The 26,412-nt window shown below is 41.1% G+C and overlaps 1 protein-coding gene across 6 annotated transcripts in view; it reads right to left on the minus strand.

Annotated features, from left to right (window-relative positions):
• Positions 1-354: 354 nt before the first annotated feature.
• The window catches only part of sipa1l1 (signal induced proliferation associated 1 like 1), a 358,473-nt gene continuing 332,415 nt past the window's right edge, over positions 355-26,412 (minus strand). For all 6 annotated transcript variants that reach the window (XM_033026817.1, XM_033026813.1, XM_033026811.1 and 3 more), the window contains 6 exons: positions 19,605-19,767; positions 16,737-16,923; positions 15,521-15,667; positions 9,638-9,752; positions 5,116-5,197; positions 355-1,910 (listed from right to left, as the gene is read on the minus strand). In XM_033026817.1, coding sequence (XP_032882708.1) covers positions 1,767-1,910; positions 5,116-5,197; positions 9,638-9,752; positions 15,521-15,667; positions 16,737-16,923; positions 19,605-19,767 — 838 coding nt within the window. In that variant the 3' untranslated portion in view covers positions 355-1,766. The remainder of the gene's footprint in view (positions 1,911-5,115; positions 5,198-9,637; positions 9,753-15,520; positions 15,668-16,736; positions 16,924-19,604; positions 19,768-26,412) is intronic.

A 26,412-nucleotide genomic window follows, 5' to 3' on the forward strand; every position in this document is an offset into this window, starting at 1 on the left:
TCTCGTCTCCAAGTCATTAATTTATTTCCCCAATTGCTAGTCCAACAAATTGATACACCATAAACCTTCCACACTTTTAGCAGCTCTGCCAAACATCTTGTTATACTTACCGATCATAAGGTTATATATGATAGAGCAGAATTAAGCCATTCGGCCCATCAAGTCTCCTCTGCTATTCAATCGTGGCTGATCTATCTCTCCTTCCAAACCCCATTCTCCTGCCTTCTCCCCATAACCCCTGACACCCGTACCTCACACATCCAAGTCATTCACATGTATGCCAAACATATCACAAGAAGTATAGAGATCAAACCCCTGGACTGATTTGGACAAAACATTGCAAGACCAATCTGAAAACATTGAGACGAGTTTTATTGTGAGATGTTTAGAATGTACCATTTCTGATTAAATACAGGTCACAATAAATCAGAAATTTGCTTTAGTACAATAAATAGGCGGGCTTTAATTCCAACTCCTTACCAGGGTTGTTTTTTGGGGTGGGGATGGGTGGGGTAGGAGTGGGGAGAATGGAGAAATTTAACAAACAATTACCTCTTAAAACCTCATTAATGCCTGCCATAATTCCCATTTGTATTAACAATACACTACAAGGTATAATACATCTCCTTCATACAAGGGCATATTAAACTAAAAAAAAATCCAGAACTTCAAAACCTACCAGAACCTTACAAAATATTCTGAAAAGTTCAGTTTTAATTTATTTACAAAAGTTTTCAGTTATTTTCCATTATCTTGGCAAAATCAAAATATCTATTTTGACGGAGAGGGAGTGGCACTGCAAATGTTTATGAACTCTGCACTGAACACAATTGCCATTATCAGCAGGAAAACCAAATCCACCCCAATGAAATCGCAACCAATAACTTTCCCCAGGGCTAACAGGTCACATTACCATAGCAATTCAAAACCCTCTGCTTTCTTTTGATTGAACCATCCTTAAACAATGATTTTCTCCAAAGGATGTGAATTAAAAATAGGTTAAAGAAATGAAATGAATTTCTTAAAAAGTAAACCTATCTTGTTATTAAGACTCTAATTAAAATGCCAGAAGAATCTCATTGTTCATCGTTTTGGTCACAATTTGTGCTATAATCTAAACCTATACAACAGGAAGATGCAAACAGCGTTTCACATGCGCTTTTAGAAGTGTGAAAAGAAAGCCTTACCGTACAGCAGACACAAAACTGTACCTTTCTTTGTTTGTAAAATCAAATTCAGATAAAGACATTCACACCGTGCATAATTTAAACCTGGAAATAAATCAGAATCTAATTTTTAAAATACTGAACGAAAACCTGCCACAGTGAATGATTAAAGAAAGGTCACATTATTAAAGTACAAATCAACATTGCTGGAATTCAAAATCAAATTTTTTTTTTGCTTTTAAGACTCTTAAAAGTTTCTGGCATATAGCTGACTAAGCGTTCCCTCAAAAAACACATTATTTAATATCAAATGAAATCATGGGAAAGCACTTAATGTCCGTCATGGTAACAAATAAAAGCCACAAAAGTGGCTCAAAATAGTAAAATGAACTTTACAAACAAAAGGTATGTGCAAAAACTGACTTTCACATTTAAACAAATCTGGATGCTGATGTAAGGCAAGCAAAGATGTATCTGGTGTGCAGAGAACAATCATTCAATCAGCTTGTGATGAAAGTGCTCGGGGTTCTCGAAAGTAGAACTCCTCGTAAACAGGAATCGCATCAACAAGGGCTTGTTCTGTGGGTTCTCCTGTGGAAGTCATTTCATGTCGATCGTGTTGAAGACCCACTCAGTGAATTTCTTCAGCTGCGCAGACGCGGTCTGGGACTCCTCCTGCAGCCGTAAGTTATCTTCCCGCAGGTGCTGCACCTCTGCTTGCAGCGCGGCCCTGTCTTCCTTTGCCTGATGGAGGAATGTACATGACGGTGAATTGCGGCAGCACATGGACTTCAGCACACACCTGGTTGAGCAGCAGAGGAAGCTGTCTCATTCTGCAAATGCAGCAGCAACATCGGATCAACAAGCAAGACTCCCAGCAGTGGCATCGGCCAGATTGTATCCAGCATGCTATCCGAGAGCAATGTCACTGCAGTACTATAAACGTCCTAATCATACTTACAGAGAAATTGATACTGGCTGCGATCCACTTTAATGTAGACAAAGCATACAAGGGAGTAACTGGGTGTGATTAAAGTGCTTTTTATCAGATTGAAGGGCTATGATGTTTGATACATATTACCTGCTAAATCACTTGGGTGGACAGGAATTATTCTATAACAGTATTTCCAGTAATATTCAAGAGGAGTTTTCCTGTTTGATTCTTTTCCATCACTGTACATTATCAAGACAAATTGTCTGGTCATTATCACATTGCCATTAGGGAGTTTGCTGTGACTGAATTTGTAAACTCCACTACATTAATGGAGTGATGACACCTCAAAAAAATGCACTGATTGTAGAGGAGTGCATGGTGTTCCGAGGCTACAACAGCCATTAAATAAATGCAGGACTTCCTTCTGATCGGACCTGGGAAATGATTAGGGGCACGCAATCAAATGCATTTAAAAATAGGCTGAAGATAGACACAAAAATCTGGAGTAACTCAGTGGGACAGACAGCATCTCTGGAGAGAAGGAATGGGTGAATTGTAAGCTGTGTGTAGGGTGAAAATTAGAAGCTAATGTGGCTTGGGTGGGCGAGGGATAGAGAGGGGTAGAGGGGGGAAGAGGGAGAGGGAGAGAAATAAATATATATATATATATGCCGGGGCTACCTGAAGTGAGAGAAATCAATATTCATACCACTGGGCTATAAGCTGCCCAAGCAAAATATGAGATGCTGTTCCTTCAATTTGCATTTAGCCTCCCTCTGACAATGAAGGAGACTGAGGACAGAAAGGTCGGTGTGGGAAATGGGAAGGAGAATTGAAGAGTCCAGCTTTAAAAAAGGCTGGTATGTATACATAATGATAAATGCTTGTGAGTAAACACATGGCAAAGTGACATCTTGATGTCACCACACTGAGGAGGATTTATTAAGCTGAAGATGAATAATGATTTTAAAAGTGGGAAGTTGTTTATAGACTCTGTTGGGTTGTTTAGATTTCAACAGTGAAATTACTACTGCCCTCTGAAGCATTGACTCATGCTGGGCTATCCTCTGGCAGCTTAATCTTGTGGGATTCTTTATGAGTAAGACTAGACCTTGTCAACAGGCAACGTGGGCATGGAAAACAAGTTCAATGCACTTTCTGTCCAACCTCCACAGGGGCTCATTCAGGGTTAGAGCGTGTGGTTAGCTTTTCTTGCCAAGAAGCTGAATCCATGGCAGGAATTAGCAACACTAATTCAACTTTTGTTATTAAGTACAAAGTGTATTTCATTGAGCAGGATCAGAGGCGTTAATAGAAGATGCATCTTATGCTGTCTGTACAGGCAATTCACCTGCCCTATCATGGGGAGGTCAGTCGTATTGTTATCAGATATGATCATAAACCCAATATGGAGAGTAATTTCAATACACAATGTATAATTTCTTGAAAAAGCAAAGGAGACAAAATAATGTGGGATCGTTAAATTAATAAATTTAGAGACAAGGATCCTGATCAGTCACGAACACAGCAAGGACCTCGTTAACTTAGATATATTCCATAACAATAATAACATTTAAGCTTGTTGGGCACAGTGATTTTAAGATGAATGCTGTCTTTTGCTGCAACATAAGACTCCACTTGAAGAAAGAATGTTTTCTACATCACATCAAACATCAGCTTTAATAGTTTTGAACTTTTTAGATGTTCATGTCAAGCCAAATATCCTCTTTCTCTTTAGATACCCAGTATTAGCCAAGCAATCCCAGATCAGACCACCCAATGTTATCTCCCTGTTTTTCATTCATTACTGAATTTTACATGGACTACTTTGAGCATGCAATTAGCAGCAAAATTCTTTGACACTATCTTATTCCCAATCCAAAAATGATCACGGTCTTCTGCCCAATTCCTGTATCTCTGTTTTGGGGAAGCACTGTAGTGCAGCTGGTAGCGCCAGAGACCTGTGTTCAACGCTGACCTCCGGGTGCTGCCTGCGTGGAGATTTCATGTTCTACCTGTGACTGTGTGAGATTCCTCGAGCTGCTCTGGTTTCCTTCCAGTCCCACAGACCTTGGTGTTGGTAAGTTAATTGGTGACCGTAAATTGCCCCGAGTGTGCGAATGACTGGTAGAATTTGGGGGGAGTTGATGAGAATGGAGGGAGTTGAGGAGAATGTGGGGAAAAGTAAAGAAAATGTAGGATTAGTGCAGTTGATGGTCAATGTGGACTCTGCTCTAATGAGCCTGCTCCAGTGCTGTATCTAGCCATGATTCTATGTGTGATTATCAACTGCTCTTGCATTTTGTAGCAACATTCATCTGTGGGCCCATTCTCAGAAGACTTTCTTCCCTTCAAGCTGGCTCAGGTTCAAATTCAGGTTCCAGAAGTCAATGCAAAAAAGAAAGACTTGGATTGATGTGTTGCATTTCTGATATCCCAAAGTCCCTTACAAGCCCAATAAAGTGATGAAAATGCAACACTCAAGTTACACATTGTGCCAGCCTTTTGTGTCTGTCTTCGGTTTCAATCAGCATCTGCAGTTTCCCCCTACACATAGCAACGTACACAAGGAGTTAAGAGATAATAACAACATTATTTTTGTTTGAAGGTTAAATATCTGCAAAACCATTAGAGTGAATATTCCTATTCTTATGAAAGTAATATCTCGTGATCTTTTAGAACTTTCTGAGGAGGCAGGTTAGATCCTGGTTAAAAATCCTGCTTTCTAGATTTCTTACTCTAGTGTTTTGTGGGATCTTTTAAAAGCAGAAAATATTTATGGCCGTATTATTTTTGCCAATAAAACTGCACTTTTCACGAATTAGGCCTTAATCTGTTTCAGGCACCATTAGCTCAGACTAAGTAGCTGAGTTATTGTAAAATGCACAAGTGGTTCATTTCAGTCTATGGCCTACTTTCACTTGAGAAGATCCTCCTTTCCTCCCACAGTACAAGAACAATGCTCAGATTTTGGCACATCAATGAGTGGTTACATTGGTATGGACTATTGCCTACCCTTCTCAAGTCATCCTGAAGTTCCTTCAGCAGCATCTCCAATTCAGTCACCTTGACAGACAGAGTGGTAGGAGATTCATCTCTGAAAAGAAAAAAATAAGACCTTCAGAAGATCAATCCATCAAGCTAAAGCAGGAGGGTCTTAGTTATTTCATTATAACTGGGCCAATGCTCCTGTGTTCTTCTCTTCTCACTGACAAGATGGCATTGCAGAGACAGTATGTTGAGAGCGAGAACCTCATTGTCACCAGTCACGGTGAACAGACAAGAGATAAGAGCTATCTCCTGTCCCTCCTGCAATGCGCACTTTTCTCCAGCAGCTCCTGATTTCCCTTCAATGCCTGACCTGCAACTGAATACTAATTGAGCACTAGGAAGTTCTATTTTTTTTTTCAGATGCTCTTTGGAGAGCTGTGCTTTTTGAGTATGATCAATATTTGGTTCTGATTTACAATGTTCATAACTAAGGGACAATCAGTTGTAGCTTAGTTTTGCAACTAAAATACTCTACTCCTGTAGGTGCAGATTAATTCTGTCCACAGCCACTTGCAATAAATTACATTGACTTGGTGCACTCGTGGGTGTCGTGTAAGTTATAATCTTAGATAACAATTTTAAGATTAAATCTGAGCTTTACACCACTTTTTTTGGAAAATAAAAGCATGTTAATAATAAATTGTTATGAATGCACATAATCAGTGAGAACATTCTGGGATGAAGGGATATGGCATGGATTGCAAATGCACAGAAATCGTGTGTGATTATGCTTGTGTCTCGTGACTGAATAAACCGTATGGTGGCAGTGATATTCAGGTACGGTTCAAACCTATTTTTAAAGAGGTAAGCTATATCCCAATAAGATTTTCAATTTGAAGGTGATTTCATTGAGAATGAGAGCAGATGTACCCAGCTGGCTGAGCATAAAAATGGTGAGGTTCACAATATTAAATAAAAAGCTGAAAAGGTGTACTTGTGTCTTTGTCATCTTCATTGCAAATATCTATCTATCTATCTATCTATCTATCTATCTATCTATCTATCTATCTATCTATCTATCTATCTATCTATCTATCTATCTATCTATCTATCTATCTATCTATCTATCTATCTATCTATCTATCTATCTATCTCTCTATCTATCTATCTATCTTATTATTATTATATAACTAAAACTCTCATCTTGTTTGTTTCTAGGTCTGTGAGTCTGCCCATGTGATCCTGAAATTACGCCAAAACGGTACAAGAAAGCGCTACAATTACTCACAATTGTCCTTTGGTGTGGTGTATCAAGTTTCGTTCAGGTTGACGGTATATTTTATGTTATATACATTTAAAAAAAAAAAAAATTAAAACAGCGCCCCCACTTGCCGTCTTTACTTGACTAGCATCACAAAGGCCACCCAACCGATCCTCAGCCACAGTTCTGGCCTTTGCAGTATTTCAGACCACCATATTTTTTTCCCATTCGCCTGCTGTTGCCTCGCCTCACAACGGGGACACAATGGCTCCACAGGTAAGTTTCTTCACTTTACTCACTTTAACTTAATTTATGCACCCCCCCCCCCCGGGCCCTGGCCTGGGGTTGGGGCCGGTGCGGGGTCCAGGTACGGGGAGAGGCCGTGCCGACGACCCAGGCCTGGGCGCTAAGGCTGGATCTGCTGCTTCGGGCCTGCCGCTCCGAGCCCGTGGGGAGGGAGATCGTGGGCAAGGATCGGAGCGGGACCGGGGGCAAGGATGGGGTTGGAGCCGGTGCGGGGTCTGGGTGTGGAGAGAGGCTGCGCTGGCAACCGGGCCTGGGTGCTGAGGCTGGGGCTGGATCTGTTGCTTCGGGCCCGCAGGGAGAGAGAAGATCGGCGCCCAGGAGTGGAGGGGAGGAGGTTAGGGGAAGAAGCAGAGGAGGGTTAAATAGGTATCAAATATATATCTATATTACTAAAAGTCTGTTCTTGACCGGTTTTGGCCATCTGTGCTGCGATTTCCGAGAGAACGCCGCCACCTACGGCCGTCATTTTTGCCCACCTTGCTCAGAGCCCCCCTCCGCCGTATGTGTGCCGAGGAATTTTCCCGTTGATGAAAAATGACAGAGATATTAATGATTTTACAAAATTCCCCATTCTCTCTGCTGCCCCTGCTGGCGGCAGGGGGGAGGGACTATAAAACCAGGAAGTGGTGTGCCTCAATCAGTGTCTGCAAGCTGGAGGAAGGCAGAGGGTCACATTTCTCTGAGCTGTGAATAACACTGAACACTGAATTGGTTCTAAAATGTTTGCAAAAAGTGTTTATTGGTTTTAAAATGTTTTTTTAGGTTTCCCCCCCCTTTCCTCTCCCCTCCTCTCCCCTCCCCCCCCCCCCCCCTTCCCCCCCTCTTTCTTTCTTTCCCCCCCTTTCTTCCCCCCCCCCTTCCCCTCTCTCCTCTCCCCCCTCCCCCCACCATTCCTCCCCTAAACCCCCTCCCCTCCACACACCCCTACCCCCTGCCCTCCACCCTCCCTCCCCCTCCGCTCAGCACACCCTCTCTCTCCCCCTCTCTCCCCCCCTCTCCTCTCCCCACCCTCCCTCCCCTAAACCCCCTCCCCTCCACACCCCCTACCCTCTTCCCTCCCCCTGCTCCCCACCTCACCCCCCTCTCAGCACCCCCTCTCTCTCCCCCTCACTCTCACCCTCTCTCTCTCCTCCACTCCTCCCCCACCTTTCCCCCCTCACCACCCTCCCTCTTATCCTCCTCTCCACCGCCCTATCCTTCTTGCCCCTCTCTCTGTGTCTCTGTCTCTCTCTCTGTCTCTGCCCCTTCTCTCTCTGCCCTCACTCTCTACCCCCGCCCGCCCCCCCCCCCCTCTCTAGATGTGACTGCAAGTTGGGGGCTATGCGACAGTAGATAGGGTGATGGGGTAAAAGGAGCAAATTAATAATATTAATATAATATCAAGGGGGTAATTAGCGTGAGTGCGGGGGGGATAGTTAGTGTGTGTGACGCTGCGTGCCGCCTCCCCCCCCCCCCCCCCCCCCACAACCGCACGTTGGGGGTACAGACCAATACTGCACTTGGTCTAATATTTTACTAAAACTCTCAGTGTGATCCTGATATTACATCAAATGGGACATGATAGCGCTACAATTTTTGGCCCACCTTACTCACCATTGTCATGTAGTGTGCTGTATTAAGTTTTGTTCAGATTGATGGTATATTTTACATTATTCACATTTTAAACTTTACAAAAAGCACTTTGACAAAAATTGTGATGTCATACGCATTACCATGCGTATGAAATCACAATAGGATCTCATTTACATAAACTGCCCGTCAACAGTGTTCCACCCCACAATTACATCATTGGTTGGTGGAGGGTGGGGAGAGAGAGTATAAATGGAGGTGGGGAATTGGGGACTGAAGAGGGAGTGAGATGTGTTCATATTGATCTTATTTTTTAATGTTATTGCCATTTTAAACCTTAAAAACGTCAGCCGCGCCTGCGCACTTGGGGGCTATGGGTGAGTGATGGAATATATATATATTTATAATTTTATATATATATATATATATATATATATATATAACTAAAACTCTCATCGTGTTTGTTATTATATCTGTGATTCTGTCTGTGTATCTGTCTGTGAGTGTGATCCTGAAATTACGCCAAAATGGACACGGTAACGCTGCAATTTTTGGCCCACTTTACTCACCATTGTCCTGTGGTGTCCTGTATCAAGTTCCGTTCAGATTGATGGTATATTGTACAAGTTATTCACATTTTAAACTTTACAAAAACCACTTTGACAAAAATCTCTTCCATCTGCACTGGCCATTTGCATCGTATGACGTCACAATGGGATCCAATTTACATTAACTGCCCGTAAGCAGTGTTCCACCCCACAATGACATCATAATGGGATCTCATTTACATTAAAAAATACTGTTTTAAAAAACACAGCAGCTTCCACCTCACAATGAAGTCAAGGGGGGTAGGGAGGGGAGGGGGGTTATGGAGGGAAGGAGGGTTATGGAGGGAAGGAGGGAGTGACTGAGGGTGGGAGAAAGGAGTGGGAGGGAGAGGTCAGAGAGGGAGTGGTGGAGGGGAGGAGGAGGGGAAAGAAGAGGAAGGGTGAAGAGGAGGTGAGGAAATGCTGGGGATGAGGGGGAATGGAGGAGGATAGGGGTAGTAAGAGGGTTGGCGAGGCACACATGGGGAGGGTTGCTGTGACTCGAGTCACAACGGGGATCTCTGGCGTCACAACGGGAACCCGTCAACCGCGCCAGCGCAGTTGTGGGCTATGGGTGAGTGGTGGAATATTGCGTTCGGAGACCAGCCCTCTCGTGTGACAGGGACCCAATAGGTCCCACTTGGTCCAGTAAACAACTAATTTGTGGATTATTCTTTACATGAGGGTAAAGCTGTGGTAAGAATAAACTTAAGTGTACTTATAATGCTAATGTGGATTTATAGATAAATACAAACACTGAAATTAATGCTAAAACAAAATACCAAAATATAAGTTCATGAGCTGACAAGACAGGGTGACTCACCTTCTGGATACTGCCTGTGGTGACGAAAGTATGTCTGTCTGACTGCTGCTGTCAAGGGATAAACTGTCAGGCCTGTGGTCTGAGTCATCAACACCAAATAATGAAGCTCTTTGCACTGGAAATAGAGCAAAAACAGGTGAACGTCACTCTTTACATACTTTGAGGTACGGGTAGATGGACATTTCCAACCCATGTTGTTCAATGCTCCCTAACTGCACAGACCACTGGTTTGTCTGTGGCTACTAATACCACGTATGGCATTACTGCACATCCCACTTCTACAACCACTGCCGACAATTGCTATCCTTTCGCCGACATGAATGCAAGTGAGTTGTTGCCGCGCCAAAGCATTTCACTGCGGAGGTGAGGAAGAGTGGAAGGAAAAACGAGCAAAACCGATCCAGTGAAAAATATTCCAACATCCAGTAGTTCGACACAAATCGACAAGACTCTAATCTGCTCCCAAATTCCAAGGACATGCTGGTTGGCTGGTTTATTGGGCACTAAAAAATGTCCCCATTTTGTGGATGAGCGGTAGAATCTGGGGTTATTTGGTGAGAATGTAGGGACAATTAAAAACATTGAATTAATGTAGGGTTAATGCAAAGGCAGGGACGTGAGGGTGTGTGGGGGAGGTTAAATAGTTGATGGTCAACGCAGACTCAGTGGGCAAACAGGCATGGTTGTGTGCTGCATCTCTATTATTCCACCACTAGGCCTTCCACCTGAAAATTCCAACCAAGACAATAAAACACCACTATTCTGCCATTCTAGACTATGGTGGTGTTGGACTGGAAGATTTACCAGACTACTAGATTTAACTCCTTGTGATACACCAACACACTTTTACTTCACATTTAAACAAAAAGTATAGTTAAAGGCCACATAAAGGGGCCTGGTGAGTTTGTATGTAGAACAAGCTCAGCTTCATGCCCTTAAGACAGCAGGGAAAAATGTACACACATTCTTCATTCAACATACCAGGCAGCTTATTAGAAAAAAAATTATTGGGTATTACCGAGAAAAATACTGGGCTCCATCTGGATGCCACCAGATCTGCTGACTGTTCCTAGCATTTTCTGTTATTATTTCATTTTTTTGTGCAATCGTGCTGTTATACTGTAAAGGAGTTGCTCTGGAATTCCTAAATTCTACTTTACAAATTAGCTATGGTACCCGTCTTAGCCAACTTCTGATTTAATACATGTCATTTGAATGTGACAACAAGGAGCTATTGACTGCTGATACTCAATACTCTGGAACTGGGTGTATTCAATGATGATGAGAAATGCTGCTCAGCTTTGCTCATTTCCCAAGGCACTAAAGTTTATTATATCATTTTTAGCTTGATGGTTCTACTATTAATAAAAACATACGAGCATCCCATTATGGTTTTCTTTATAATAGAAAGATGATTATCTTATAAAGAAACTCCAAACAATTACTGAAGAAATACAAAGATTATGCCTTGGACACCAGATGCCACATTAATTGTGCAACATATATGCCAAGCTTTCAAATTATATCACATTAGTTATTCTGTTTCACCAACCTTTTTGTTAATGGACAAAAGATTTTCCAAAGGCACTAATCCAGTCCACTGAAAGTTAGCCAAGATCAGATAAACCTGTAAAATTATGAAGCACCACTAACCCAAGCCTTTGAAATTGTTTGAAACAGTGACCAACTTCTAAATGTTAGGCCAAACTTTGCATTTGTTTTGGGTCACATCCACAGTACCATACTATTTCTTAACGATATTGTGGTATCACTGGATCTAGGATCACTGAGGGCCTAAGCAAATTTAATACACTCAGGAGCATAAGAGAGAATTGTTCAGATCCCAATTCTCAGACTTCTAAATATCAAGCGACATCACGGTGATTGAGTGCCTCTCTGTCTGTTGATAGAACATGAGACTGCACAATATAAATCTACAGAACGTACAGCACAATCAACTGGCAATCAAACTGGTAATCTGATATTGTTCAGAAGAAAACTCCTGGTCTGAATCAGTCATGGCCCGTGAAAATGCACCTTTTCTCAATTCCCTTTGCCAGTTCCCATCTGCACCACAGATCCAAACATAGTGGGAGTACAGGACTAGTTTAACAAAGTGAGAAACAGTAGTTACACACACATGTTTATAATGGTAAGATATCACTGATAACAGACCCAGTGATATCTTGGCTGGGGATTGTAGAAGCAGCAGTGTTAAAAATTAAAAATGTTTCCTCTGTAGTTAGATAGTGGGAAATGGCAGGTGATAAACTAAATAAACATTAATCAATTCCATCTATTTTTTGTGAAGTCACAAGGTTCTTTGTTTCTTCCATATGAGATTCCATGTGACCTTCTAGCAGAGGTTGCCGAATTTCCCGGAGGAATAGAGAATTAATTGATTACACTAACTACACCTTATTTATAGACTGTGGCTCAGCTTTCAACACCATAATACAGAATAAGCTCATCCCTAAACTTCTGAAACTTAGCAGTTCATCTTCAACTGTCATCTGGACTTATTGGCCAGCAGACCTCGGACGATTAGAATTGGTCATAACATTTCATCCACTGTGACTCTGGTGCTCCTCAAGAGTTTGAAGGCTCAGTCCCTTGCTTTGCCCCTGTACACAAATTATTGTGTAGTCAAGTACAAAACTTACACTTCCTTTATGTTGTTTGCTGATTCAACAACAACGATGAGACAAAGGATAGGAAAGAGATCAAGAACATTGTGTCATAGTTCCAGGACAACAATCTAGTCCTTAATGTCAGCAAGCCAAAAGAGTTGGTTGTTGATCTGAGGTAGCAGGAGGGTGAACACGTTCTTGTCCTCAAGAATGGAGCTGCTGCAGCAATGGTTGACAGTTTCAAGTTCATTAACATCCATATCACCAGAAGCATAACCTGTTCCCTTCACACAGATCGAGAAAGTGCAGCAACATATTTATTTCTTAGGGATCTAAAAAGATTTGACAGGGCATGCAGACTCTCTCAAACATCTGCAGATGCACAATTGAAAGTTGTCTAATGGAGTCCAAGCCAACATAACATGGTAACTGCTCTGCTCCTGACTGAACCTGCAGACTCAATCCATAATGGCCTTGTCACTTCCTTCCATCTCGTCCATTTTCACTATGTGTTCACTAAGGCTGGAAGTATCGTTAAGATTGGCCATTCTCCTTGTTCTCTTTTACCTTCTGGGAAAAGGTACAAGATCTTGAAAGCTTCAATATCAGACTTTAGAACTGCTTCTTCTCCACAGCTAGCAAATTCTTCAACCAATCACCTCTTCACACCCACTTCCCAGAGGTGCTGTCTCATACTCTTAACTATGTCATTGGTTGCTTGCTGTTGTACTTAAATATGTTTTTGTACTACTCTGATCTCACACTATAATCTTGCACCATTCTGTTAGTTTATACTCACAGTTATATTTATTATTACTACATATATACTGTTGAATTTATTAGCATGGAAACTGGCACAGAAGAAGAAATGAAGCCAGGGATTGATTAACCATGATCATATTGAACAGCAGGGCAGATACAAGTGGATGAGCAGCCTCCTTGTGCTCCTATAGATTGTATAGAGGTGTACAAAATCATGAGGAGAAGAATAGATTGGGTAAACACACAAGAGTCTCTTGCCCAGTATAGGACAATTGAGAACCAGTGGACATGGGTTTAAGGTGGGGGAGAAGCTTTAATAGGAACCTAAGATGTAATTTTTTTTACACACAAAGGGTGGTGGGTGTATGAAACAAGTTGCTGGAGGAGGTAGTTGAGGCAAGTACTATCGCAATGTTTAAGAAACATTTAGACTGGTACATGGATAAGATAGGTTTAGAGGGGTATGGGCCAAATGCGGGTAGGTGGGACATGTTGGTTGATGTGGGCAAGTTGGGCCAAAGGGCCCATTTCTTTGCTGTATGACTCCATGACTCTGTTTTCAGGGGTTCTTGGATTTGTATGTCTGGCAAGCTGCCTGGCGGAAGGGTACGTGCTGCCAGCTTATTCTCATGGTCTAAAAAGCTTCTTGTAATCCCACCACATTATTTTAAAACAAGGAACTCTTGCTGATTCCCAGCCTAAATTCGTCCTTCATATTTCCAAATAGTTTTGAGGTACTAGTGGCATGTCTCTGGTGTATAAGCTGCTGTTGATAACAACATCCTTATTTGGTTGCAACTGAAATCATCAGATAGCTTCAAGTATCAGTAATTAAACAGCTCTGAACAGCAAAATAATATTTTTCAATAAAACATGTGCAGTTTTCAAGTGCACAGCTTTACCTTTAAAGAGTATTATCTAAGTAAAATAATGACTGAAGTGTAAAGGCACTATTTACGGGTGAAACTATGTTGAGCGACAATAGCCACCATCAATCACAGTTCTGTCACCTGGCAGATAATTTATGTGTAATTGGAATTTCACGTGCCCAGTCCAGCACTCTTGCCTGAAAATGTTAACAAAATTGCCTCAGCATATATCACGGAAGAGCAACATTCCGACATCATATGCTCACCATTATTTTCATAATGTTAAATGTTGCAGTAGAATGAGCCACCATGTGTTTGTGTCGACTTCATGAGACCAGTAGTAACATTTTTTTTCCAGTTGAATTCAGAATGTTCAAAATTTGACACCTTCTGCTAAAACATTAACTCTAACACGGCTCACACTGAGCTGGGTTTCTGCCATGGCCAATTCTTGGGTCGCAGTTCACAAGTTAAACTACTCTCCTGGTTTTTATGTCCTTACTTACACTAGGGATGGAATAGAGAGAGGACATCAAAGCCACACGCACAAAATCAGAGCATGACAATCTCTCTCTATACATAACACATATATACAAGCATATACAGTATATATATATATAAACGCACACATACATATATTTATATATATATATATACACATATATACATACACATATACTCTGTGTATGTGTCTGTGAATATATTAAAATTACTCTGATTAGTTGATTGCACCAGGATTTTATATATATATATATATATATATATATATATATATATATATATAAAACTAATCAGAGTAATAATAAACAAACAAGGACAGATGTATGCTGGTATTGCAATATTACCTTAATGTTTTGACCTAAATTGGCACGTACAAACTTTAATGGGACAAGTGATTTACGTTATAATTATTAACCTCAGCAAACTGCTCTTCCTATTTTACAATATCCATCTATGGCTTGGAGATATTTTCTTTGCTATTTCATTTAAGCCCAAAAAGATGAAAGTGTGCAGTCAACTATCAATCAGATTCCAGTCAGAGTGGAATAGCCTGTACCAACTCCAGAGCACTTTCCCAATGTGGTAGAAACTAACAGTGCTAATTTCATGAGCTTCACAGACTCCCAAACAACTTGTTTTCACTGTCCTCCATTACTGGTCCTCTGCTCGATCACCGGCTGAATGCAGTGTGGGCATTGTAAGACAAATGCAGTAGAATGAGTCATCATGTGTTTGTGTGGACTTCATGAGACCAGTAGTAAATTGTGCTGCAGTAAATAAAATGGTATTTTTTTCCTGGTGAACAAGGAACAATATTCTGTATAACATACAAAGATCTGACTTGGGTTCGATCCTGATCATTACAGTTGCTGTCAGTACGGAATTTGCATGTTCTCCATGTGACTGCTTGGGTTTTCTCCTGTTGCTCTGATTTCCTTCCCCATTCCAAAGACGTGCAAGTTTGTAGGTGAATTGGTTTCTGTAAATTGTCCCTTGTGTGTAGGATAGAACTAGTATAGGGGTGGTCTCTAGTCGATGCGGACTAGGTGGGCCAAGGGCCCTGGTTCCACGCTGTATTTCTAAATTAAACTAAACTAATCTGATAGTCACAGATGCATTACCTTCAAATGCCTTTGCAGCATCCACGAGGTTTGACCATTCCAAGCCCATGGCAGTATCTGGAAGGGGCATGAGCCCTGGATCTGATAGTGGCTGTCGTCTCCTGTCGTGAATATCAGACAGCGACCCATCAGATGCAGATAATTCAACTGAGGGATAAGGAGCAAAATGTTAACCAAAAGTCACCGTACACACCAGAGAATGTCACTTTAGCAAACCCAGGAAAGATTTGAAATGGGCTTCAGAAAACCAAATTATTCCAAAACAGAAGAATGAGCTGCAATCTTATCAATGTCTATTGAGAATTTTTTTTTTTTTAGTATATATTTTCTATATTCTCCACCTTTTTTCTGTGGGAACTGCTTGTAGCATTCCCTGTCAGAGTGTTGCTGATGAGTTCTCTCACTCCCTTCTCTGTCCAAGGAGTAGGTGGCTAGATGGAAGATACCAACATGACTACTTGTGCATGTTCTGGTGCTGGTCATGCACATCACTACAAACAGCCTGCTCTTCAGCTGTTTGGTAACCATCTTTCACTGCTTTCATTAATTACTCCTTTAATGAGCTGCAATAACATTATTTAAGAACCATTTTCCGGACAGTTTCTTTCTGCTAAGTAGAAAAGTTGGCGACTGTTTAGAAGCAAAACAAAAGCTTAAAGATGTGTTTTCCTTTATTTTTTATGTTTAGAGGAGGACCGTGACATAACAGTCTAAGTCCTTCTGGGATGTCTACACTGATTGGTCACATATTAAATGCAGTATAGTTTGAAAAATCCATACGTTAATCTTGGTTTGTCCTTTAAATCAACCTAAGCCACCATTAAATATTAATTAATTTAAATGTTTCTGAATTTTGGTCACATCTTTTGTGGGTTCGTGTTCTCTATCACCACTCAACAACTAATGGTAGGGTATGACGCAGACCTCAGGTAAAATCCTTGTTAGTGAGGTTAGTTTGTTAAATGGTATATGACTTTAACTGCATCCTGACAGCAGCATATGTGAAGAGTTATCAACTGGCTTTACTGGAGCCACACTCCAAAACATATCCGTGTTTCCAGGAGAGGAGGGCAGTATTCAAAATATAAAACTTAAGTAGACACCATGAAGAGATGAAAGTGAACCGCTAGATTGCTTCGCTCAAACAAAGCAACAGAAGTGAGGCCTACGGGCACCACCCACACGTGATGGGATTTTATCGACTGTCCATGCTTACGGCCTGGCAGTGTGTAGTGCAGTGACGGGTAGGTGCTGGAGAAGATGACATCGTTGGGCAAGGCTTGGTCCAAGAGCGATTGGTGGGAGGTGCAGTATGAAGGTTCTCTCTGGCCGCTGTAAATGCTCTCATCCGACAGAGTCCGATGCAGTGGCTTCCTGGCGGTGGGCATGCCCGGAAGCGAAGGCTTGGTCAAGAAAAAATACATTTGTCAGATTAGAGGCAAGGAACAGAAACAATTCAAACACAAGACATCGACTTTGAAAAATATCGGCAAACAAGGAAATTGAAGTGAACATTGAGTACATTATTTGTTTTGGTGTTATTTTCACATCTCCAGATGTAAATACTTAATCACATTTTCCCTCACAAACACTGTGGCAATTATCAATCCAATCACTTTGAGTGGGATAGTTACATAACAATTCTATACCTAATAATCTTGACAAATGCATTGTGTAGGAAGGAACTGCAGATGTCGATTTATACCGAAGATAGATGCAGGTCAGGCAGCATCTCTGGAGCAAAGGAATAGACGAGGTTTCGGATTGGAACCCTCCCTATTCGCCTATTCTTTTTCTCAATTTCTTTTTGGAGTAGAGAAAGATAAATAGAGAGATAGTAATAGAGCAAGATATTTGCATTCATAAAGCTCTTTTCATGACCTTGCACTCCACATCCACTTACCTTTGGTATGAGGTGAAGTTACTGATATGCTACCAGAAATGCTGATTAGAGATCAGCTAAATCCCGTGACAATATTTGAACAGCTAAACGTAGCAGTACAACATTGTGGAAACATAGTGTGCAAAGAGGATAATAAAGATAATTTCTAGATGGATATTAATATTCAGGGAGAAAATATTCAATTTATTATGAAACCTGGTAAGATCACACTTGGAATAATGTGCATATTACAGAAAGTGTTTTAAACTATAAATAATTTACAACCATGTTAACAGAATCAAGGCGATACAAGTGTCAGAGATGATTCGGCAGGCTGGAATTTCTACGTCAAGGAATGGAAAGACCTAAAATTTTGGAAGATGTTCTATATGTTAGACTTGCCAACCTAAATTACAATGCTTACGACTAAAGAGTAATGCTTAGCCAAAATTTCCTGACTTTATGAGATGAAAATGCAGCAATTGAGCTCAGGCTAATGGAGAGATGAAGGCAGAAATGCATTAAAGCAAACGTATTAAAGCAAAATTACTAAATGTATCAATGTTAATATGGCAACTTAAATTGAGACCAGGTCTTCCTGATTAAGCAAGTTTTAAAGGATTTCTTGCACAATTCAAAATGGAAAAGGAGAAAATTCTTCCCTCAGCTAATACTATCAAATTGTCATTTATTTTATTTCTTATTTGTGGTACCGTAAACAACATGAACCACACATCAAATGACTATATATATATATACATCAGTCATAACTGCAACTGCACATCGACAATAGTTGTTCGTAAAGCAACCTGGAATCTTCAGATGTCTTACATCTGACATAATATTCAGTGTGTTGGAAGGAACTGCAGATGCAGATGAAGATGGACACAAAATGCTGGTGTAACTTTGCGGGACAGGCAGCACCTCTGGTCAGAAGGAATGGGTAAACATTTATTCGGTCAGATACCACGAAGCCTTCACTGGAAATTTGGTCACAATGTTTAGTTTAGCTTCTGCGCATTTCTACCTTTTATTTACTTTGATGTCACTGAATCCAAAATATTAATATATTTATCCGCCTGTATGCATACAAGCAGGCACACCCACAAGGGAAGTATACGGCCTTAAAAGTAGGGGGTAGTTATAACACGGAACTACATATCCTATTTCACCCTCGCACACATACATGTTTATTTTTTTTAAAGAGAAATCATCCTGTGGCCCATGTGACTCACTGCACAAGCAGACATGGGGAAGACCAAAATCTGTCGATCAGGAATTTTCCAGGAAATGGACTGCGGTACGTATTGACTAAGACACTTGAAGGAATGCGTGCACAATACACCACACTCAAAGAGCAGCAAACACCATTTTGTTTCAAGGAAGCTGTCTCATTAAAAGATAGAAATATTTCTGTGTGCGCAACTGAGGATGGGGTAGTGGCGTTAACAAAGCAGAGAGGAAGAGGCTTTGAAGATAGACACAAAATGCTGGAGTAACTCAGCGGGACAGGCAGCATTTCTGGAGAGAAGAAATGGGTGATTTTTCAGGTTGAGACCCTTTTTCAGACTTCTATTCTACAGGCAGTCCTCAGGGCACTGAGGGCCACGTGAACTGCCAGCAAATGCTTTCTATCACTTTAAAAACTTGATACTGTTTTTCACCGCAAAGATCACTTCAAGCGGCCTTTCACTGAGGCAGCAAGGTCAGCAATGCGACGTGAGATTTGTAGAATTCTTGCATTAGATTTATTTTATTCGTTCCTTGAAAATGCATTCACGATCTATTTTGTTCATGCGGTTTTCAAATTGGTCATCACTGGACGAAAAACCTTTGCAACAACCTTTAAGTCATCAGGTGCACGTAAACATAAATGGTAAGTGACTAGAAACCTTGGCTTCAAAAGTAAAACCTCTTACGTTTGAACTTTAAAAGCAGTCTCCAATCAAATGGCAGGCATTTACTCTATGACTAACTTCCAACAACATTTAATTCACTCTCTCTTCTATCCTTGGTTGAACAGCACTCTCATCTTCAGAAATGCATTATAATAAAGTTGAATGGTATTCTAACCAAAATATATGGAAAAGTTAGGCAGGACAGTTTGAAAGGTATAAAAACATAATAAAACAATATATGTATAATGGAATTTGATCCTGGTCCACTATTTACACAGTGTATGAAACATTATTATTTGTATACCTTTCCATCTGTTCCAGTGTCTGGAGGAGGACTTTCCAGATTAATTAACTTCTTTAAGTCATCTTCAATTGTCGACTTTGATGACCTCTGAGGAGACCTCAAGTCCCGAACTGAAGCCCTGAGTCTTGTCTGTGTAATTTCACAAACTTCATTATGATGGCGCCTGTTAAAGAAAATAAGCAATCAACTACAATACTTGGTTAAACTATTTACAATGAAGTGTGATGCGTATGATTAGTTTTATGCAGATATCCAAATACAGAAAAAAGAAAATCTTTCGGATGCATTGTTCAACATATGTAAATTTCTCCAACAGAGATGCTTTAAGTGAGGGTAAAGTTATGATTAAGCTACAGATTTAGCTATTGTGAAGATAATGCAGGAGAAACTTGACAAATTGCTACACAATGCATGCTAGATCTTAATTTAGTCAAGGATGTTGTTGAATATTTTCCTTTTGTGGGCATATGCCATTTACACAATTACCCATAACAACCACAACAAGCATGTCTGTTCATGATTTGTCTGAAGCATATTAAAACTAAGCGTTTTACATTCCACTCCTTTTTTACACAACCCATCTCGTTTTGCTTAATCTTACAAAGGGCACTCCTCATCTAGATTGCTGCGTGAGAACAACTGCAGACGCTAAATTAATGCAATGATGTAACACAGATAACTCACAGGATTAGTTGCAACGTCACTTCTACACCCTGCACTAATTTTATACTCCATTACAGAATGAAATGAGATGTGGAGTAAAACCAGCAAAGTTCCCATTCTGAACCATTTCCCAATAAACATGTTGGGTTAAAATTGGCTGCCACTGTTGTCACAGATTTATTTATGAGAACCATGGGTCTTCATCACTGAAAAAGGATGAGCAAACTCTTAAGGAATATATAAATAAAATATTACTAAAAACCAAGATTTTTCTGTGCACAACTTTGGTATATTACAAAACTAAAACCAGGAAAGAAATGTTTGAAAGAGCTGATATCAAGTGGACCTTACTAACTAGGGATAGGCACAGGAAGTTTGCATAATCCTTGAATGTATTAATTAAATGGACTTAGTAAAATAAATAACTGATAAATCTAGCATGCTTTAATCAACAGGTGACTAATAAGCCAATGGCTCACAATGTTTTGCATCACCAGTTTTTTCTTATTTCATGTCAAGGTCTCCTGTAAATGAAAACATAGAAATCGATTTTCAAAACTAACCAAGACTGCATTAACATTTCATTCAAGCACTAGGATGGAACTAGGTACACCTTAGGCTGTCCTTCAACATGCAATTCCAATATTCCTTTGAGGATTAGCTTTACTAGAAATGAACATAAATTATCTTTTCCAGCTGGTTTGGAGAATACTAATTTATTAAGGGATATTATGCTAATGCTGAACAAAAACAAGAATCACCGTTGGACAATTTGCTCAGGAATGCAATGGGTGGTGAAAGTCAGCTCGCCATTGTAATTTTGATTTATACAAGAAACGATGTGTAAGACCATATGACATAGGAGCAGAATTAGGCCATTCGGCCCATCGAGTACGTAGCCATTCGATTATGGCTGATCTATTTCTTCAAATCCATTCTCCTGCCTTCTCCCCCTAACCTATAATGCTCTTACTAGTCACAAACCTATCAATCTATACTTTAAAAATTCCAATGTCTTGGCCTCCACAGCCGTCTGTGGCAATTAATTTCACAGATTCACCACCCTCTGCCTAAAGAAATTCTTCCTCATCTTCATTCCGAAGGTACCTGCATTTATTCTGAGGCTGTGACCTCTATTTTTATGACTCTCCCATTACTGGAAACATCCTTTCCACATCCACTCTATCTAGCCCTTTCATTATCTGATAGGTTTCCATGAGAACCCCCCTCATCTTTCTACACTCCAGCGTGTACAGGGCCAGAGCCTCATACACTAACCCAATCATCCCTGGAATAATTCTTGTAAATCTCCTCTGGACCCTCTCCAATGCCACAACATCCTTCCTCAGGCTCAAAACTGCTCATAATATTCTAAATGTGGACTCACGAAAGCCTTATAAAGCCTCAGCATTACGTCCTTGCTCTTACATTGTAGTCCCCTCAAAATGAATGCCAGCATTGCATTTGCCTTCCTTACCATCAACTCACCCTACAAATTAATCTTTAGGAAATCCTGCACCAGCACTCCCAATTCTCTTTGCACTTCCGATTTCTGAATCTGTGCCTTTATTCATTTGTACTCAGGATTGGAAGATCAATGGGTACCAGATTAATTGTTGATACTTATTAGCATGGGACTAAGATGGCTTGGGGTAGGTGGTGGGGGAAGGCAGGGTGTGTTTGGATTGGTGTGAGGGATTTAGGATTGTGCAGAAAAAAAGTGAAGGATTCCTTAGCCCTTTTTTTCATTGAAAACCGGTTCTAAATGTGGATTAAGCTTTTGACACATGATATGTGTATTTCACATGCTTAACTTTGTGGTTAGGAACTTCCCAGCAGGAATTAAAAGGCCATCCTATTTCTCAGGAGAGAAATTTGTACAAAACTATTGAGGGAAATTTTGAATTTAAGGAGAAACAGCTCCAGTGTTGTTCCCTCCACATCAGGAATGGAAAAAAAAACCTCAGAGCCTCAAAGGTTCCTCATACCTTGCACCCAAAAGATGTTTTTTGCTTCATGCCGAGGGGTTCAACTCTGTAATGCCTCACAAGTGGATCGTGACCTAATAGTGTCTGTGGATTAAATGTTTTGCAGTAATAGATTTGGATATTTAAAGTGGAGGTAAATGGCATACCATAAGATGTGTTAAGTTCTTACATTATTTTGAAATTGGATGCTGATTATTCACCTGGCGAGGAGGCACATTTTGGGGGGAAATAGTTTCTAAAAGTTTAGCTGCAGATTATCTTTGAGACGATTCGTTCACATGTCAAGAGTTGTGCTGACATCATTAGGCCCAGAAAGGCAAGCAGCAGATGTTGATTGGCCACAGTACAACCAGTTGAATCACCATTCCATCGTATATTTCCAAATAATTGTGTCACTCATTGTGAAGTATATATAAGTTGCTGTCATTTACTGTTTGCTCAGGGTGAGCTAAAGTTCCTATTTGTTAGGATTATGAGTAGGTAGTCATGGATCCCAAGGGTAGCATGGTTTCTCTCAATCTTCCCAATCAATTCCCCTTAATATCCTGATAATTTAAATGAAATCACACTTTTCTGTCTACATTTCGGGGAATATCAATCTAGCCTGTGTAAACTCTGCATCGTTTAACCCTTGAAGTACAATTTCAGTTAAAAAAAACTGTTGAATTCCCTCAAAGAGCAATGTTTCCTCCCTAAGATGTGGTACAAGAATTGCTCACAGTAGTCTTTGTGTATTTCATTCAGGGATTTATGCATCTGCAGTACAACATCTAACTCTTCATATTAGACCTCGAAGTAAAAGGCCAATCTTCAGTTAACCTATTGATTAAATCTTGTACTTGTTCATGAGATTTTAATATCATATATGGACATTTACGTCTCCTTAAGTCACCACTGCTGCCAGCATTGCACTACTTAGAAAGCACAGATTTATCTTTTCAGGACCACAGTGGATGACCTCCCATGCTGAATTGAACTCTAATGACAGGAGTTTTAACTGCTCACTTAATCTAAGGAGGTAAACAAAAATGCTGGAGAAACTCAGCGGGTGAGACAGCATCTATGGAGCGAAGGAAATAGGCAACATTTTGACCCAAAATGTTGCCTATTTCCTTCGCTCCATAGATGCTGCCTCACCCGCTGAGTTTCTCCAGCATTTTTGTTTACCTTCAATTTTCCAGCATTTGCAGTTCCTTCTTAAACATTTAATCTAAGGATGCATTTCATAAATTTGTGATTTTCCACATTTTATACATTGAATCTTTCCTCTCCTTCATTGATAAAACTTGGATATGTAATCTTCTATCTGCCATCCAAATAATTGGTGAATAGATGATGCTCTAATAACATTCCCTACAGGATACCATTAGTCATATTTTGTCAATTTAAGTATCTGCCCGTTATTCCTACTCAGTTTCTTAATCAGGTCAGTACCTCATGACAGTGTCTTCTGATCATTTTTATCAAATTTCTTCCAGAAATCCATAAAAAATAACATCCTTAGATGGTCCACTGCATTAATCACTGCCACAGGAAATTCAATTGGATTCACAAACACATTAACCGTTGCAAATCTATGCCAGCTTTTACCAAGCAGCTGTAATGTTACAGGTGCTCAGTTGAAGACTCAAGTAACTTGAGGCAACAAATAGGTTGGATCACCTTTGGGCCGGCACGGTGGTGTGGCGGTAGAGCTACTGCCTTACAGCGCCAGAGATCCGGGTTCGATCCTGACTATGGGTGCTTGTCTGTACGGAGTTTGTACGTTCTCTCCGTGACCTGCGTGGGTTTTCTCCGAGATCTTCAGTTTCCTCCCACATTCCAAAGACATCCAGGTTTGTAGGTTAATTGGCTTGGTAAAAATGTAAATTGTCCCTAGTGCGTATGGGATAGTTTTAGTGGGATCGCTGTTCGGTGTGGATTCGGCAGGCCGAAGGGCCTGTTTCTGCGCTGATTCTCTAAACTAACTAAACGTATAATTTATTAATTTCCCTCAGTTCTGAAAATTAATGGTTATAAAATAAATTGAGAACTTCAGAACATCTTTTATCAGATCACCTGCTGCAATTCCTTCAGACCCTAGTATTAAAGTTAACAAATTGTATTTTTTGTGGTTAATCAGTTTCACTCCATTCCAAGCACTGCCTAGGGAAAATATTGATTGGAGGAAATAAATGGAATATTCTCATCAATTAGGAACCCCCTGTACATGTCTGCTCAAAGTGGAGCAGCATTCCAAATTACCTTGAGAACCTCAGGTTCACGAGTCTGTGTAAACAGCAGAGAGAGAGTGTGAGCACTAACTTCAAACCACCCACCTGCCCACTTTAGCCTCCACCAAGCATTCTTACTCAACAGTGACGAATAATCAGCAGATTCTACATAGGCCTCATGAATCACTTAAGAACCTACAGAACTAGCGTGAAACCAACTCACTCTCAACCCTAGAGGCCACCTAAGACAGCAACACTAATTTTAGTTATTCAATCTTAATTTCCTTGAGAACGTTTCTATGTAAATAGCACAAGATAATTATTCAATATATTTGTTATTTCTGTATTGATACATCATTTTCAGCTTTTAAAGGGATCCACATTGCTTTTGTCTTTTTTCCTAATCTAATTTTGAAATTAATTTGTGGTGACTTTCGTATCCAAATTGCAAGTTTCTTTTTTCAATCTTATTATCTATTTACAAATCTCTCCCATTTTCCATGATCTGTGCTCGATTCTGCATTTTATTGTGTGGTTTCTCTCAGATTTGTCCTGTTCCTCTTCATCTTCCATTGCTTGTTACTTTGGTAATTAAATTCCTTCCCCTCAAGTGAACAAACATTCTGTACCACTTTAGATAATGTTTGAATACCTCCCACAGCCATTTTTAACCATTAAAAGTTGTTTTAAGTTTATTGTACATAGTTTATTTCTTTTGATTGAAGTCAGCTTCAGCTAAATCTTAGAGGTTGTTTTACATTCTTCTCCGTGAAACAGTGGGGAAGAGAACAATGGCATGTCGAGCGTGCAGCTGAACATCTACAGTAAGAGTGAATGCTTCAGATATTGAATGGGGCTGGGATTTATGGCAGTGTTGTGCAAAGAATATCCAAGTGCCAAGTATGTATCACAATTCAGCTCCTTGCTGCAACATCGTTTTATTCTTGAATTGAATTGAATCCTTTATTTGTCATTCAGACCTTTCGGTCTGAACGAAATGTTGTTGCCTGCAGCCATACATGTAATAATAACAACACACAATAAACACAAATTAACATCCACCACAGTGAGTTCACCAAGCACCTCCTCACTGTGATGGAGGCAAAAGTCTTAGAGTTACTGTCTCTTCCCTCCTCTTCTCCCTCTGCGCTGAGGCGATACCCCACCGGGCGATGGTAAGTCAGTCCCGCGGTTCAAGCTCCGCGGCCCGGGGCTGGTCGAAGCTGCCGCCCTCCAGTCCAGCGGACGCAGCTGTTGCCACGGGAGCTCCGGAAAACAGGCACCAGCCTGTGCCCTGCGAGCTCCCGACTATGTCGTCCACTGGCCTGCTGGCCAAGCCCCGGATTCAGGTCGCTGCCGCCAGAACGCCGCCTCAGCCACTGGAGCACCATCTCCGCCCCGCACCGGGCCGCCCACACGGCAGCGTCTCAGCCCCGCACCGGGCTGCCCCCACGGGAGCACCTTCCAGCCGGGAGCCGGTCCGCCCACACGGGAGCACCTTCCAGCCGGGAGCCGGTCCACCCACACCGGAGCACCTTCCAGCCGGGACCCAGGCCGCCCTCACGGGAGCGCCTTCCAGCCGGTAGCCGCGCCGCCCGCACGGGAGTGTCTCAGCCCCGCGCCGTACGCCCTCGCCGGAGCGCCGAGTCGTGCCGCTGCCCGAACGTCGCCGCAGCTCGAAGACGGCCAGCCTCGCTGGCTCTACCTCCGGATCCTCGAGGTTGGTCGCAGGTTGGAGGCCGCCAGCTCCGCCATTAGGCCTCAGCTCAGGCGGGGGAAGAGAAGGGGGATACGACAAAAAAATCGCATTCCCCCGAAGGGAGAGACAGAAAGCCCTGTTTCACCCCCCCACCCCCCCACACATAACACCACCTATTAACCAAAAATTTAACTGAACTAGACAAAAAAAACAACACAAAAAAGTAAAAACAGACAGACTGCAGG

This window comes from Amblyraja radiata, chromosome 9 (genome assembly GCF_010909765.2).
Source record: "Amblyraja radiata isolate CabotCenter1 chromosome 9, sAmbRad1.1.pri, whole genome shotgun sequence".
Taxonomy (NCBI): domain Eukaryota; kingdom Metazoa; phylum Chordata; class Chondrichthyes; order Rajiformes; family Rajidae; genus Amblyraja; species Amblyraja radiata.